Source organism: Talaromyces amestolkiae (genome assembly GCF_001896365.1).
Source record: "Talaromyces amestolkiae strain CIB chromosome Unknown scaffold21.1, whole genome shotgun sequence".
NCBI lineage: Eukaryota > Fungi > Ascomycota > Eurotiomycetes > Eurotiales > Trichocomaceae > Talaromyces > Talaromyces amestolkiae.
The window spans coordinates 1-15,101 of NW_024468057.1; the positions used below are offsets into that span (position 1 = coordinate 1).

Genomic DNA, 15,101 nt, shown 5'->3' on the forward strand with positions numbered 1-15,101 from the left:
GGGGGGGGGGGGCGTACCACCGGGGGGGGGGGGKGGCGTACCACCKGGACATCATGCAGTCCATGAAGAAATAGGATAGATATGCTGATGCACAGCACTATCATCCACAGTCAGCCATATAACCAACCTTGCCATGAAAGAAAAAGGGGATACACACCCACATAATCGCCAGCGCAACCTCCGTTACGCGAAACCTCCTCTCCACATCCCAATCGGCCGCCGCACTACTAACCACAATCGCAACCCAGCCTTCCCTCCACATACTGCCGGGGCGTATACGCAGCAACTCCGCAAGAAACGTAAACGCGCACCTCAATCCCCACCACAGCGCAGGCCCAACACTCATCGCTCGACACACGACTAACGGTAGGTACCATTTCCGATCCACTCCAAGTATGACCGCAACGCGCGGGTGTAGTTTTGATGCAGAGACTGTTGGCGTTGTCAATGACGTTTCTGTTGGTGCTGTTGCTGTTGGTGCCGGTGTGCGGTCCTCCATTCGAGGCGTTCGAGAAGCACCAAAAGGAAATTGTAGAGAACGGCTCGGCTTTGTTTCCGCTTTTTCCCGGAGTCGATGCTCACGTCCTTGTTGTTGTTGCTGTTCTCCTCGCGCTGTTGGGGTTGTTGCGTGAGAGTTTGGATTGCTTTGATGGTTTTTTCGGTGGTTATGAACTCCGCTAATTCCAGGAACCGTTGGTTGAGGGTTTCCGCGAGATGTTTCTGGATGAGTGGGCAGACTTCTCATGTGGCTTGTATAGCTCTGGAGCCGGGAACGTAGCCCGTTGGTATTTGCGTCGGTGTCAAGAATCCCGTCTCTGTTGTCTCTGTCGATGTACTCTCCGTAGGCGACGCTGGCGCCGATATTATCTCCGCTGCTGGTAGAAACGTCGTCTGCTTCTTGTGTGGTGCCTCCATTGCTCATCAGCGAGTTCCGACGCGATCTCACAGGCGAGGACGGCACGATAGTTGACGCGGGGGAATCCTCGTCTTCGTCGTCGTAGTCAATGTCTTCTTGAGTTGCTGGTGTTGTCGCTGGAGGAAATATCGTCCCGCCAAGGCTCTTCATTAGTGCGGAGGCAGTAAAATAACCATGCGGTAGGACATTTGTCGCCTTCAATGAGTGGAAAGCAGTTGGTGCTAATGACCTTCGTGGTGTACCTTGCGACTGTATTAATCCTTCTTTCTGTTGCTGCTTCCTTTTCTGCCGTGTTCCTACCGGCGTCGATGTAGGTGGCGAGCTGAGACGGAGGTCTGCGGCATCGCGGCCGGTGGAAGCCAGTCTTTCTTTTTACGGCATACGCTGCCGTAGATTATTCGCGATATTCGTAGTTCGATATCGAAAAGGAGAGACTTCGTCTTTGTGTGCCTCGGATCGGCGGAGAGGTACACGTTGTACAGGTGGGTTGTAGTTGTAACTTGCAAATGCGTAAACACACGCGATAAGGAGAGATTCTTTAGTTTTGGAATGCGGGCAGATAAGGTGTTTATCGGAGGAGTCTCAAGAGTATGGTTTGAGAAGTAGAATGAGCATATAGTTGCGCTGAATGTACAAGATATTCCGTCTTTACGATTGAGAATACAACGTTAGACGAGTCATGGTGGCATTTAATTGAATGTGAATGGTAACAGGCCTCGGCATGTTTTCTACGTAGCTGCTGAGAGAACAACGACAATGAGCCGCCATTTGTATGGGCCGTAAGATTTGCTAGTCATGAGAACGTTATGAAGCGGGTTGATACTACTGCTCGCCTTTGATTTAGAGAGTGTGTTCAATATCAAATTATTGCTCAAACTATAGAATAGTTTCAAGTATTCAAGAAGCGGCAACGATGATTGGCAGCGCATAAGGCGGTGTATCACGTGCGCCTATTCTGCCCGGAGAGGAACAAAGCCCGCGAAACAGGAACAACATTTTTATTCCTGGCCAGCACAAAACAAATGCTCATATGACTTCGTGACAGTCTCTCCGGAGGACTGCACGATTTAATCGACCGCCGAAATGGCACACTCGCTCGGAATAAGAGCCACCATCCTCCCTCGACACACACCTCGCTCAATCCCCATCTACGGATCTTCAACACTCATCACCAACAGACAATCACAATGTCGGGCATTCTCCCAATCCAAACCCACCGCAGCAAAAGGCGGAATGATGTCCGCAGAAATGCTTGCGCCCAAAATGCCGCCTCAACACAGCTTTCGGACCCAAATGCGAAATATTGATCCTGACAAGATACCGACAGACTTTGGCATTTTGCCGGGGACTTTTATAAGGCCGGAGGGCAAGGATATGCCTAATTTCTTCAAACATCCTAGAGAGCGATTGCTTTTTGAGTGGGTATGGTTGAAGAGTTGGTTCACGTCTGCTTTTTCGTAAGTTGTACCTCTCTTGCGGGCTACAGGTCAATTGCTGACGGCTTTGTTGTAGTACGGTTTACTTTTGTAAATGGCAATGCAACCCTCGTGCATCGCTTCTATTGAAAGACCGTAAAAAGATTGGAAAGGGGCTTCATGATTTGATGTACACAGAGTTTGCCAAGTAAGTTTACTGTTCTTCTTCGAAAATGTTACTGGACTGACGATATACAGAGGCAACGAACGAATGCTCCGCGCGAAATGCTCCCCGGGCCTAGCCAATGACCTCATAAAACGCATTCGAAAACGCAACCCCAAGGAAAACATCTCCTGGAAACTGGAAAGATACATCCGCGACCCTTCCACCTTCTGGACGGGCGTCCGTGTCCTCTCCGACCGCGCAACCCTCATGCCCGAAATGCCGGATAGTGCAATCCGGCAAATCGTGCTGCGCATCAAAAGCGAACAGACCTCCTTCAAGAGTACCAAGGATGAAACAGAGAATGTCGTAAAATCCATGTACGGCCTACCGAAAGTGCAAACCTGTACGGAGTATGTGGTTATTCAGAAAGTGAAGCTAGCGGGTAGGGATAAGGACTGGGAGATTTGGGGGTTTGCGAAGCCGACGACAATGGAGGATTTGGATAGTCCGTTTTTTGCGACGGGGATGTCGTTGAAGGACAGGGTGATGGCTATGCAGGATAAGATGATGGGGAGGTCGTAACTCTGCCTGACTGGTAGAGCTGCGGTGTGGTAAAATTCCCTTCTCGGAGTGTGCTTATTAGAGTTTATATGTATATTACGGATATGTATCATACCATTACTTCCAAGATTTCTACACTGTAATATGTAATTGAGAGAAGAGGTCATTGAGCGGCGACTGCCTATACATATATATACATCGATCTGTCAACCATCTACCTACCTACATAGGCACTTAAGAAGTCAGCTCTCTTACCAGATCAGCCCTTTTATTCCTTCTCTTCCTTATACTCCCATCAACCCAAATCAAACACGGCACCGTCGTCACACCACTCAACAGCCCCAACGTCCACGTCGCCGTCCCCCATCCATAATTCTGCTTGATCAGCCCAGCCCAAATCGGTCCTACAAGCGTTCCGAGAGCAAACGCCATATTAAACAATCCATAAGCCTGCGCATATGCTCCACCCTTCCCGAATGATCCCTTGGGTCGTGATTGCTCCTTTGCGGCTACTATGTGTGTGATTTCGGCCATGATGACGGGGAAACTGAGCGTCATCGCGAAGCCGATGAAGACCATCAAGACGATAAGCAAAACCTTTTGGCGGATGGAGTTGTGGGTTACGAGGCGTAAGAGGACGAACAATGGACAGGCTAGCAGGTAGCCGACTGCGGCGAACCAGCGACCGCCGTGTTTGTCGCCTAGGTACCCGACGAGGGGGGACATGAGGGTGGGGATGACGATTGTTAGGTAAAGGATGCCGGACTGTAGAGAGCCCCATGAGAAGGTCTCGTTGACAAAGAGGGGGAGAATGGAGTCGAAGGAGGCGACTAGAGCGGCTTGGACGACGCTTGCAAACAAAGCGGCGAGGAGACGCCGGGATGCGAGGAGGGTGAAGACCGCGGGGAGTTTCTGTGTCCAGGTCTTGGTCTCAGGGGTAGGTTGTGATGGTGTCGACTCTTCGGTTGGATGAGTGGTATTCCCGGTTGAAGACTCTTTCGTCTCAGGCTGAAATTCAGATGATTCGGCCTGTACGTCCTCAGCTGGAACACCTTCATCTGAAGATGGCAGATCCTTCTTCTCAACAAGCACAATCCGCAACACAAAATCTAAGCCAATAAACGCATAACACAGCGCCCAAACACCATTATACCCCGTCCTCTCATACAACACACCACCCAACAACGGGCCTAGCATGAATCCAGAGGTCATGCCCAGACTCACGTATCCCATGTACTGAGCCAACATTTCCCGGGGTACTGTGTCAGCGAGCAGCGCAAGGCCCACAACCCAGACGACCGCTGCACTGATACCCTGCAGCAAGCGGCCGATGACGAAGACGGCCACGCTGGTGGCGACGTTGAGCATGATCGTTGCGCCCAGAAGAGCTGCTAGACCGAGTAGTAGGGGTAGGCGGCGCATGGAGATTGTGTCGGAGAACCAGCCGCATATTGCTGTCTCGGTTAGCTTTTTATACCTTCATTTTTGGGGTAGGAGACGTACGAGAAAAGACTAGTAAGCCTGCGCCATACACAGCCAGTAGCACCGAGACCCAATACTGAACTATATATCAAATTAGCACCATTCGATCTTGTCAGACGTAAGAATACTCACCTCGATCAACGCCAACATTGGCCCTATACTCCAACGCAAAGGGGATAACGGGTACAATGACACCGTACAAAAAGATCTACTCATTCGATGTTTTAGTCTTATACTGATTTTTGTGTGACTAGATATCCTGGAGAGAACGTACATCAGTAAATACGGCAAATGTGACCACAAACACAGTAAACCAATTACTGGATCGCCATTTCAGTCCCCATCTCCATAGGGTATGGGTTGGTGAGAATATGTCTGGAAGTTTGACCTTCATGTTCCGTACTTATTTCCGATTGGATCCTGGGTTGGTTCGAAGTTGGAGAAATTACTTCATGTCTTCAATGAGGGTTTTGGAAAAGACCAGATGATTTATCGAGGTTGTGATGGCTCAAATGGTCCAATCCAAGAATGAATGCAACCAGTCTCGATTCGTGAAGTAACACGAAGAGATACTGTGCCAGAAGCTCTAAATTATAAATGCAGTGTAATCGTGCTAAGTGGGTAAATCTCTGCGTAGCGCATAGTAAAGCCGGAGAAAAAGATAAGATGCCAACGAAATGTACTCCGCAGTGAAGTACTTTTTCTCCTTGACTTCCTCGGATTTTTAATATAAAAATTGTATCAGCCTACTATTCGCTGCACGCGGCTTCCGATATGCTCTTCACTCCGAGCGCGCTAGCGGAGCCCGCGGGTCCAGTTTGCACGTTGCCACCTAGGCACATCGACTTCTCCATCTATTGCCCTATCAAGGCCTAGCCCGCGGTCCAATGTGTTCCTTCATCCGATATATGAACCCTAGTTAACCCTAACACTATTTTACCCTCTATCATCTATCACAATTCTTCAGCTGTCGCTCCCTTATTCTTCTTCTTCTTCTTCTCTCGATACTCCACCCTCAACTGCGCCGCGCTCTCAAATAGTCTCTCTGCGTACCGTCCCTCGTCATCAAGAGTCCATACACCACCATACGAATCCCACCAGACATCATCATTCCCATGCGCTGCGTACGCGAATTCATACATTTCCATAGACTGCGAGGCCACGGTGGTATATATTCCGTCTACTATCGAGCCGGGGTGTGCCCTGAACGGGCCATGCCAATTCTGTAGATCATCTTCATCAATGGCGTCCTCTTCCTCCGCCTCCTCTTCTTCTGCGTCGTCCAACCCCAAGCCATAATCCATCGCAACAACGAAAGGAATCACATCCCCCAACCTCGGACGTTTGTGCACTTTCTTTGGGTCAATAGAATCCGCCAACAAAATCGACCGCGCAGACGCATCGTCGATCGCAAAGAGCATGGAATGCTGATAATTCGCCGGCAACTTTTCTACTGTCTCTCGGTAATGCGCCGCTAGCTTCTCAGGTGGCATGCTGCTGAATGTGTCACCATCTTCGACCCAGAGTAATTTCCAGCGCTGTCTCGCTTCATTTACGCCGTCTATGTTACTGTAGTAGTCAAATGTAGATTCAATCAGGGCGTTGAGTCTGTGTTTGATCAGGGACCATGTCTCCTCGTCCTGGGCGTAGGTGGTGCGGTAAAACACGAAGCCCCAGTCTCCTTGGTCTGCGTAGCGGCGCAGGACAGACAAAAAATTCGGGGCGGTGGTTGGTGGTTCGGTAGCTAGCATTATCAATTAACCCCTCTACGCGTATAAAGGACTATATGAAGGGGGCGTACGAGCATCCGGCTCAGACCGTGCAGCCATATCACCAATAACCTCATTCTTAAACTCCGTGCCGCAATGCGCTTCGAGGCCCGCACGCAGGACATCTTGTTGCTTTTTAGCCAGGTCAGCTCATCGTCTTCACTCAACAATCGACCAAAAAGGTTGAAGTACCTTCTCAGTCAAATTCATCCACTCCTCAATCGTCATATCCATGACTTTCTTCATATCCCATCCCCCCGGAACCCAGTCCGGTTTCGAGTCGAGACTGTATTGCGGGACTTCGGTCATGTTTGCTCGAAACTCGACCATTAATGGGTCTATGAACATTGCTGCCCACTTCCCCACCAAAAAAATATACATTAGAAAATCATTAAATATATAGATCTAGTGGAGGGATGCGTACAGGGTTATCATCCACAGGTACTGGGATGGACCCCATGGTCTTTTTCATTTGTGATAGGCGGCCCATGTAGACTGGTCTGGCGAAGAAGAGGACTACAAAGTAGATTGTGGGCCAGTGGGTCGAGAGTCTCATTGCAGATTGTGGTGCTGAAGATTTATATGTACATGGAAAAAGAAAAGGGGAAGATCATGGTACTGCGTAGTTGAAACTTGAATGTCTCGAGCCCAAGGCTAGGGGCGAAAAAGGTTAATTTTAGCCTTTCCATAGGCCGACAGAGCCTCGCCCGTGGCGTCCAGCAAGAAGCTTGGCGGCGGTTGAGTCGTCCTACAGCTTATGTCTTGGGCTAACTTCAGGCTAAGTAATATTTCTTGATAAATACGTATAGGCAAATCAAACAGATGATACAACATGGCAATACTTAATCAAAGCAGAAAACATGCATCTTTTGAATTGTCATCGTGCCTGACGGACTAGACAAATGCAAATTTCAAGGAAAAGCCAAATGATATGGAAAATATTCACATGCAGAATGAAAGGGAATAGCACACTACACGCATAGAGAGCTATCCGGGAATGCTGAGAAATGTAAGGTAGTAATTTTCCAAACTTGTGTGCCGTACAAATCAATCATCGTCAAAGATCTGGAAAGTGTTCAGTAAGACAGTCTCAATGACACGGTTTTGCCAGCCAGAGTCAATGAGACTGGCCCCTGAAGCGCCCATAAGGGTCGGTCCAAAGCAAATGGCAATGTTGCCAGCCGTCATACGGTTATTGCTTGCGTGTTCCTGGACCCGGTTCAAATGCTATACAACCGTCAGTACTGTAAATCAAGCACACAAGCAGTGACTTACCAGAACCAAAGCGCGTAATGTCGCATAGTTGGGATCAGGCAGGCCGTTGATAATGGCATGTAAAGAATCGCGTCGTTGGGTATCATTTTCGATTCCTTTGAACAGTTTAGTGGCTTTCTGTAGACGAATACAGTATCACTCACGAGCAGCATTAATAAAATCATTATAGAATTGTCGCGTGAACAAAGGATCCGGGAGTTCTCGGAAAAATTGCTTCAGCAGACCTGCGACACTATTTACATCGTGGAAGAAGCTTTCCGGATTGGTAAAATCGACCTTGGAGGAGTCTTTAGGCACGTTAGTATTGAATCAAACTCCGAGATTTCTGAGCATACCGTTGTCAAACAATGCTTTCATATGATTGATATGGTTGGCGCTTCCCGACTGTCGGTAAATACCCTCCATATCCAGACCGAACATCTCAACTGCCTGAATGCATTGATAGACAATTACCGGGACTGCTGTCCCATCTCTGTGGAACAAATCTTCCAGAGTCAAACCAAAAACTGGCCTGACAGGGGGAAGGTTGTTCAAGAAGCCGTTTGGTGGCTGCATCATCGGAGCATTGGACGAAGTCTGGTGGAACGCCTTTGACGGACTAGACGGGTAAGGAGCAGGCGCAGAAGCCGGTGGCAAAGTTTGGTGAGCGGGAGGTTGATTCGGAGGTGCGGAGCCCGAGTAGCTTTGAAATTGAGAAGGCGACTCGAGGCTATCAGGGTTCATGATGGTCAAAGGTGGTAGTTGCGCAGGAGTGTCTAGTGTAGGTGGTGCAGCTGGCTGTGAAGCTGGCGGTGCCGAGGATTGCTGGGGCACAGGTAACGAAGGTTGAGCGTTTTGCCGCGTGTTGAATGTGCTGGGCTGGGATGCAGGAGCGGATGAGGTTCCAGGTAAAGGCCCCCCAAGAGTCTGGCAGGTCAGTTTCGCTCTATGAGTTTGGGACGGCAAACTTACAGCATGACGATGATATTGCACTTCTGGGGCCTTGACAGCCCCGGAACTTCCTTCATGAGTCAAAATATGCTGATTAAAGTCTTTGGTGCTGTCGATCTCATGAACAACCTCGCGMAAGCTCTTCGGTCCATCAGATGGCGCATTTTTCAACGGACTAACACAAAGACCTTTTCCGAGCAAATGCCTCTCGTTGAATGCAGCTATATGTTTCATTAGTATATTATTTTAAAAAAGGTACTGCTCACATACCGTATTTCTGAAGCTGAAGAGTAACCCCTGAATCACACTCAAAAATAAGCTGTCGCAACTGGTGAATAGTTTGAGGACGATGCGACGCCAACAATTCTTTGCGCGCTGACTGCGCAGCCTGAACCTTGGCCTGATAATCGGCATCCGCATTCTGTACTTTGCGACTAAGCTCCTCTTCCTGCTGTATGGCCGATTTGTGCCCTTTCAAACCAAACTTTCCTCCCTGTTTGTCGCCAGTCTTGACCCGATCATACTGTTCAGCCAAAGTGTCATATTTTGCCTTGGCCTTCTCCACAAGAGTTTCCGCATCGGTTACTTTCTTTTCCGCGGCAAGCCCGCTTGCCTTCCACTGTTTGCGGCTTTTTTCGATATTTTCAGAGAGTTCAGACAGGTCGACGGACATTTGGTATAGCGAGACGGCGAATTGCAGGCCATGGTCGGCCATTTGGTCGTGGATTCTGGTGATTTCATCTTGAGCGAGGCGGTACGTTCCCTGGCGCGTGTCGGGCTTATGCGCTGCTTCTTGGGTTTGACGGGAGAGTTTTTTCAGGCCTTGGGCGTGCTCATCTTCTAATACTGATCGTTTTTTGAGGAAAGTAGAGAAATCCTATATTGGGCAGGTATATAAGCATGAGATTGGTGAAAAGGGGGCCAGCGTACGAACCCGCGCCGAAGCAATGCTTTGTTTTAAACGAGCAAGGAGTGTGGTGACACCGATCTGGACTGATTAGCTTGTTGTCAAATACAATGGCACAGTATAGCGCGCACCTCTGACTGCAGAATAGTCTCAATACGCTCTTTTGTCTGGTCATTGGGGGCGGAGTCGCTGGGCGAATTGAGGTCGGCCAAGCCCGAGTTGGAAGCTGAGGCGATGACACCGTCCTGCGACGAGGGGCGCGCGGAGAATGAGGCAGAGGGGGAGAGTGATTCGGCCATGGTGGGTGTCTAGTGTACAGGGAGCATGCTCTGCGAGAAGATGATGTGTAAGAACTAAGAAGCAGGCAGGAACGATAAAAGAAAAGACAAGATGTGGCTACTGACGTCGTTCAATCAGAAGCTCCACCGCTGTGCCTTCTTCCTCGGGGTCACAGCCACACCCGCGCTTGCCCCGACGGAAGGGACCAATCACGTGCCTTGGTGTAAGACAGTGACCACGTAGCTGACTATGTGGTAACGTTGGGCAGGACTGTGTATGCTAGGAGATAGTGATGCTAGACATACGAGGATGTAACTCAAATCATAGAAATCAACCATGTTGAGACTATGGAAACTCTGTGATATGATATGTACACAATGTATACATGTGCCTGGCTAGTTGATGCTGGTAATGCTATGCTTAATTACGTCCCGGCCAATAGCAACACGTGCTACCCGCTGACTCAGCACAAACCGCCGGCTTCGTCGCAAAGTTTTCTGCCGATTGCCGGAGTTCTCTCACCTCTTTGTCCCAGAAACAGCCGATTTGCTTCTTTAAAACAAGAGAACCACCGTGCAAACGAGAGTCAAAATGACCAGCTATGGGGGCCCGTCCATATTGAACCCTGAATTTAGACGCACTCTCAGTGGTGTCGTTGGTGTCACTGGCCCTATGCCGATGGTTTCCCCGCCTGTCCCCGATGCCTCTGCCCTGCGAACCACCGCCGCCAGATCCAACGGCCCGGTATTAGGATCTCTCTTATCTGGTCCTGGGCCTATCCCTGGCCCTGGCGCTCCTCAGGGGCTGGACGCCGACAAGGCTCAGCCAATGAAAAAGCGAAGAGGCGGGAACCGGAGGGCCTGTAACGAGTGCAAGCAGCAGAAGGTAGTTGTTGTGTACATCATATGTAACATATCCCTGACGTGCATTAGCTTCGATGCGATATCGTCCAAGTCCCGGCATCGACGTCAGCCCGCTCGCCCTGTTCGCGATGTAAGAGGTTGAATATCGACTGCAAGGTAGAGCAGTCGTTTAAGCGTATTTCAAAAAGACGGTAAGTTTGGTCTCAACATTGTTATCTCGTCGTCGTCTAATAGTTACAGTCGCAATGCAGAGATGGAAAGAGAGATTGCCGACCTTCGTCGTCGACTAGCCACCGGCGAGCGCGCCGAAGGCTTGGTTGATGGCGACGGTCACGAGATGAACCATTCTTCTGGGGAAGTCTATTATGATGCTCATTCTCCGCCTACTTCGTCACGAGCATCTGTCTCGGTTGAGCATCAGCCATCCCCGTTGAGGCGGTCCTTGGTTCCCACGGACAGTCCCATGTCCCACAGCGCCAATGCATGGGTTCTCGAGGATATTTCGCTGTCGAAGCAGCGTGTCGATCGGCTTTTTGACCAGTAAGTGATTCTCCGCTGGCACGAGATCGACGCTGACAACCATAGATACTTTAAATTCTACCACCCCTTCCTTCCGTTGCTTGATCCAACAAAAGATCCTGAAGAATGTCGCAGTTGCTCCGATGTTCTGGCATGGACAGTCATTTGCGTGTCCAGCCGACGCTGCCCATACGAGTCTGGATTGCTGGTCTCGCTCTCCGCCCCTTTTAGTAGGTTGCTGTGGGCTAATATCAGCAATGTCCCGCAAAACTATCACGTCGTCAAGGCTTTGTGTTTGCTTTGTACATGGCCGCTACCGACTACAAGTCAGAAAAGTGATCAGACTTTTATGCTGAGCGGGCTGATGATGAACCTAGCTATGCAGCTGGGTTTGCATCGTCCGGTGCAGCCAGAGGAGTTTACTACGTTTCGAATGGAGGTCAGGGGAGAGGAGCTAAAGGATCGTCTACAGACGTGGGTTCTCTGTAACCTCGTTGCACAAAAGTAAGCTTTGAGTCCCGAAGTTTGAAGTAGTATACTAACCTTCCAGCGTCGCCACTGGATATGGCCAACCGCCGAGCACCATCTACGACTGGGCTTTGGAGCCCGCCTCTCTCAGAGCAGCTGATTACCGGCTGCCGGATGAACTCAAGGTCAGATTGCGGATTGAAAAGTTCTGCGACCGAGTGACCAGAAGCCTATACAACGGCCGACCAGAGCCGTCGGAATTCCTGAGCATGGACAAATTGCTTCTTGTCGGAATTTTAGAGAACGAATTGAAAGAGATGGAATTGGATTTCGGTGATGACCTTTCACGTAAGTCTATTTCTCATGTTCGACTCGCACACGACTGATAATCGAAGAAATCAACTTGATACACTTGCGAGCGGCAAATTTGCATCTTCGATACTTTGTGTTCTTGAGCCAAAATGCCCGAAGCGACGATCTCACGAATTTATTTCTTGCAACCACATCCTTCCTCGGACGGGTGCTCGAACTCGAAACATCTCCTGGAAACCTGCTCATCCATGCCACCAACTACATCCTCCAAATGATCGTCTCGGCTGCGTTCGCCTTGATGAAATTGCTCAAAAGCTCATTTGCGCGACAAATCGACATTGACCATGGCAAATTCTTGTTCAACGGCGCAATCTCATCGATCCGCAGGATCAGCGTCGTCGACAATGACCGACCCGTTCGCTTGGCGAACGTCATTTCTCAAATGTGGAACGCAGGTAGTTCAGGCGACGATGCGCTCCATCTCGGGATCCGAAGTCGAATGAGTATGAGCCATGTATACGACACAGTATGGCGCTGGCGACGACGATTTCGACAACAAAAAGCCCCTGACGACTCACAAGGTATTTCTTATCCCTCTCTTCTTCGGTAATAACTAACGATAGAAGGAAACATAACCCAACCACAAACCACAACCGGCGTTCCAGGCCCGCAACCGGATCATACCCTAAACAATGCATCGTGGATGCTGCCCACCAACTTTGAGGACAACGCGTTTATGAGCGAAGCCAGCTTTTCGGACTTTTTCGATTCGCTGAATTGGGTTTTTGACGGTGTGCCTGATTCTATTATTGCGCCGCCTGTTCTATGATTTTTTGCCTGTAGCAAAGATACCCGACTTTTGTTTTTGATCTATGCTGTTTCAATTTGTACATATGATGGATGACTCACGCCGTATATACTTCATACATAGAAAGTGATTTATCAACATGTCAGAATGTGATATGTATCAGTATAGTTACAGATGTGACTGGTACGGAAACCGGAGAGATGGCTCACATCCCGCATGCCGGACGGGATCTGACGCGATACACTTCTAGTCTGTAACAAATACTCACCGTCAATGCAATGAAGATGGGCTTGCTATCTCTACTAATTCAAATAGATTACTAACTTACCAAGCAGTGAGTGGATAAGCCAGACAACTACTAGTACGTCGAGTATTTAGTAGAAAGTTCCGGCTCGTGCATAATCGGCCATCCACTCACCACGCTCTCTGCGCCTTCTGCAATGTGACAGGCTGGACTAGCTGCTCCAATGGTAGCCACAATTTGTTGCAGTTTGCGCGAGCTATTCTTGGAAATGTATAAATAATTTCACTGCTTTGTATTTTCTAAGACTCAACATTGAGAGTGTATACTAGTTTGTAGATACGTAATCGTGCTAGTACCGTATGATATGGTGATACGGCCCGATGACACGATCAGACGAACCTCCTCAGGGGGCAGGATCTGAGGCATTGATCGATTATCAGCAGTCATCAAGGCTGACTCGTCGCTTGGGCTGGATGTTGTGGTTGGTTCTGTAATTGTCCTGTTAGATGTAAGTACCTTGTTGAATCTGGGTTGCAATGTAGTAGCGATCAAAGCATGCATCGGATCTGCGATCTGATTGTACAACGTCGCATAGCATAGTCAAATATGAAAACATTTAATTTGTCTCGAAGTAGTGTAAGAGTAGAGTAAGAGGGAGTAGAGAATCAGGGTCTCCCCGCCTGAAGGCTTCAGTCGAGTTACACTAATCCACTCCGAACTTAGCTTCCTTTACTGACCTCCCCAACTAACGCAACTAACCTCTTCACTCGACCGCTCATTGCTATCTCCAATGCGTCGTCAGTCATTCTATTGCTGCATCCTCTCTGACACTGTGCTGGACTGTCGACTTTGTTTAATTTTTATTCTCTAATTCTTGCTGCATTCTACGGCAATTCCTCTCTATTGGATCAATCCATTCCATAACGAGTCCCTGATTCCCCCGCTTGTTTGTTGATTGTCAGTCATAAGTTGCTGCTATCGAGGTGAGACACTCTCCCTAACCGTTATATACTATTTTCTATTTCTCTCGTCGGATCTTGCATAACGAAATGGATTGTATGGCTGATGTTCTGTCTAGATACCCCTCCCCCTTTCCTCCTCGCCGAATAAACTCAACTCAACAACCCCGTCTACGCGTCCAGATAAGGATTGAATTCTCCGAATCATAAGCAGAATGGCGTCTGGGCCTGCGACTCAATCATTGAAGGTACATAGTCTGGTCACAAAACATGGCTTCAGGAACGACTAGCTAATCGGACAGTGTGTGGTGACCGGTGACGGTGCTGTCGGCAAGGTTAGTGCGACAAGCTATAACCACGAAACGAAGTATTGACGAGCGCAGACATGTCTTTTGATATCATACACCACCAATGCCTTCCCCGGCGAATACATTCCCACCGTGTCAGTTTTCCCCATTTGTCTCTTCGCCAACATACTGCATACTGTATACTGACGACGAACAGGTTTGACAACTACTCCGCTAGCGTCATGGTCGACGGCCGGCCCATCAGCCTCGGACTCTGGGACACAGCTGGTCAAGAAGACTACGACCGTCTCCGCCCCTTATCCTACCCTCAAACCGACGTCTTCCTCATCTGCTTCTCCATCGTCTCTCCGCCCTCCTTCGACAATGTGAAAGCCAAATGGTACCCCGAAATCGAGCACCATGCACCTGGAGTACCCATCATCCTCGTGGGCACGAAGCTGGATTTGAGAGAAGACAGAGCTACCGCTGAGGCGCTGCGGGCGAAGAAAATGGAGCCCGTATCGTATGAGCAGGCGCTTGCGGTGGCCAAGGAGATTAGGGCGCATAAGTATTTGGAGTGTTCGGCTTTGACGCAGAGAAATTTGAAGAGTGTGTTTGATGAAGCTATTCGGTACGTCGTCCTCCGCTTGTATGTTTCTCTTCATACTAACGTAAACAGAGCCGTCCTCAATCCTCGCCCTCAACCCAAGAACAAGGCAAAACGATGCACTATTCTGTAATCTTTTTCTTATCATATCTACTTGATTTTTGTCCTATCCTACTACGTATATGCTAATTTATATCCCCATCGCTTTTGTTTACGTTTTACCATTTTGATTTGACAACTGTGAATACATATACCGGTTCTGCCAATTGAATGACTTATCTCGATTGATTGATTGTGCGCGGCGTTTGCTTTTGTTTGTCTGAAATCTCATTTT

General features: G+C 49.0%; 7 protein-coding genes across 7 annotated transcripts; 3 read left to right on the forward strand and 4 right to left on the reverse strand.

The window, feature by feature from the left end:
• Window positions 1-100: 100 nt before the first annotated feature.
• Window positions 101-1,066, reverse strand: BHQ10_008772 (uncharacterized protein; the record flags this gene model as incomplete). The annotated part of the gene is made up of 1 exon (XM_040881614.1): window positions 101-1,066. One exon carries the CDS (start codon window positions 1,064-1,066, stop codon window positions 101-103), a length of 966 nt encoding a protein of 321 aa, XP_040737274.1.
• Window positions 1,067-1,999: 933 nt separating this feature from the next.
• Window positions 2,000-3,079, forward strand: BHQ10_008773 (uncharacterized protein; the record flags this gene model as incomplete). The annotated part of the gene is made up of 3 exons (XM_040881615.1): window positions 2,000-2,373; window positions 2,429-2,539; window positions 2,590-3,079. The coding sequence occupies 3 exons, from the start codon at window positions 2,000-2,002 to the stop codon at window positions 3,077-3,079; spliced, it is 975 nt and encodes a 324-aa protein (XP_040737275.1).
• A 213-nt stretch (window positions 3,080-3,292) lies between these two features.
• On the reverse strand, window positions 3,293-4,934 carry BHQ10_008774 (uncharacterized protein; the record flags this gene model as incomplete). Its single annotated transcript, XM_040881616.1, has 4 exons — window positions 3,293-4,512; window positions 4,562-4,621; window positions 4,673-4,748; window positions 4,815-4,934. 4 exons carry the CDS (start codon window positions 4,932-4,934, stop codon window positions 3,293-3,295), a joined length of 1,476 nt encoding a protein of 491 aa, XP_040737276.1.
• A 559-nt stretch (window positions 4,935-5,493) lies between these two features.
• BHQ10_008775 (uncharacterized protein) lies at window positions 5,494-6,639 on the reverse strand (the record flags this gene model as incomplete). The annotated part of the gene is made up of 3 exons (XM_040881617.1): window positions 5,494-6,284; window positions 6,342-6,441; window positions 6,502-6,639. 3 exons carry the CDS (start codon window positions 6,637-6,639, stop codon window positions 5,494-5,496), a joined length of 1,029 nt encoding a protein of 342 aa, XP_040737277.1.
• A 717-nt stretch (window positions 6,640-7,356) lies between these two features.
• BHQ10_008776 (uncharacterized protein) lies at window positions 7,357-9,720 on the reverse strand (the record flags this gene model as incomplete). The annotated part of the gene is made up of 8 exons (XM_040881618.1): window positions 7,357-7,536; window positions 7,585-7,679; window positions 7,728-7,871; window positions 7,920-8,490; window positions 8,536-8,735; window positions 8,785-9,391; window positions 9,449-9,502; window positions 9,553-9,720. 8 exons carry the CDS (start codon window positions 9,718-9,720, stop codon window positions 7,357-7,359), a joined length of 2,019 nt encoding a protein of 672 aa, XP_040737278.1.
• A 571-nt stretch (window positions 9,721-10,291) lies between these two features.
• On the forward strand, window positions 10,292-12,691 carry BHQ10_008777 (uncharacterized protein; the record flags this gene model as incomplete). Its single annotated transcript, XM_040881619.1, has 8 exons — window positions 10,292-10,585; window positions 10,633-10,754; window positions 10,804-11,103; window positions 11,149-11,312; window positions 11,460-11,586; window positions 11,633-11,898; window positions 11,946-12,443; window positions 12,489-12,691. The coding sequence occupies 8 exons, from the start codon at window positions 10,292-10,294 to the stop codon at window positions 12,689-12,691; spliced, it is 1,974 nt and encodes a 657-aa protein (XP_040737279.1).
• Window positions 12,692-14,088: 1,397 nt separating this feature from the next.
• On the forward strand, window positions 14,089-14,900 carry BHQ10_008778 (uncharacterized protein; the record flags this gene model as incomplete). The annotated part of the gene is made up of 5 exons (XM_040881620.1): window positions 14,089-14,121; window positions 14,176-14,208; window positions 14,257-14,315; window positions 14,378-14,791; window positions 14,840-14,900. The coding sequence occupies 5 exons, from the start codon at window positions 14,089-14,091 to the stop codon at window positions 14,898-14,900; spliced, it is 600 nt and encodes a 199-aa protein (XP_040737280.1).
• Between the last annotated feature and the right edge of the window lie 201 nt (window positions 14,901-15,101).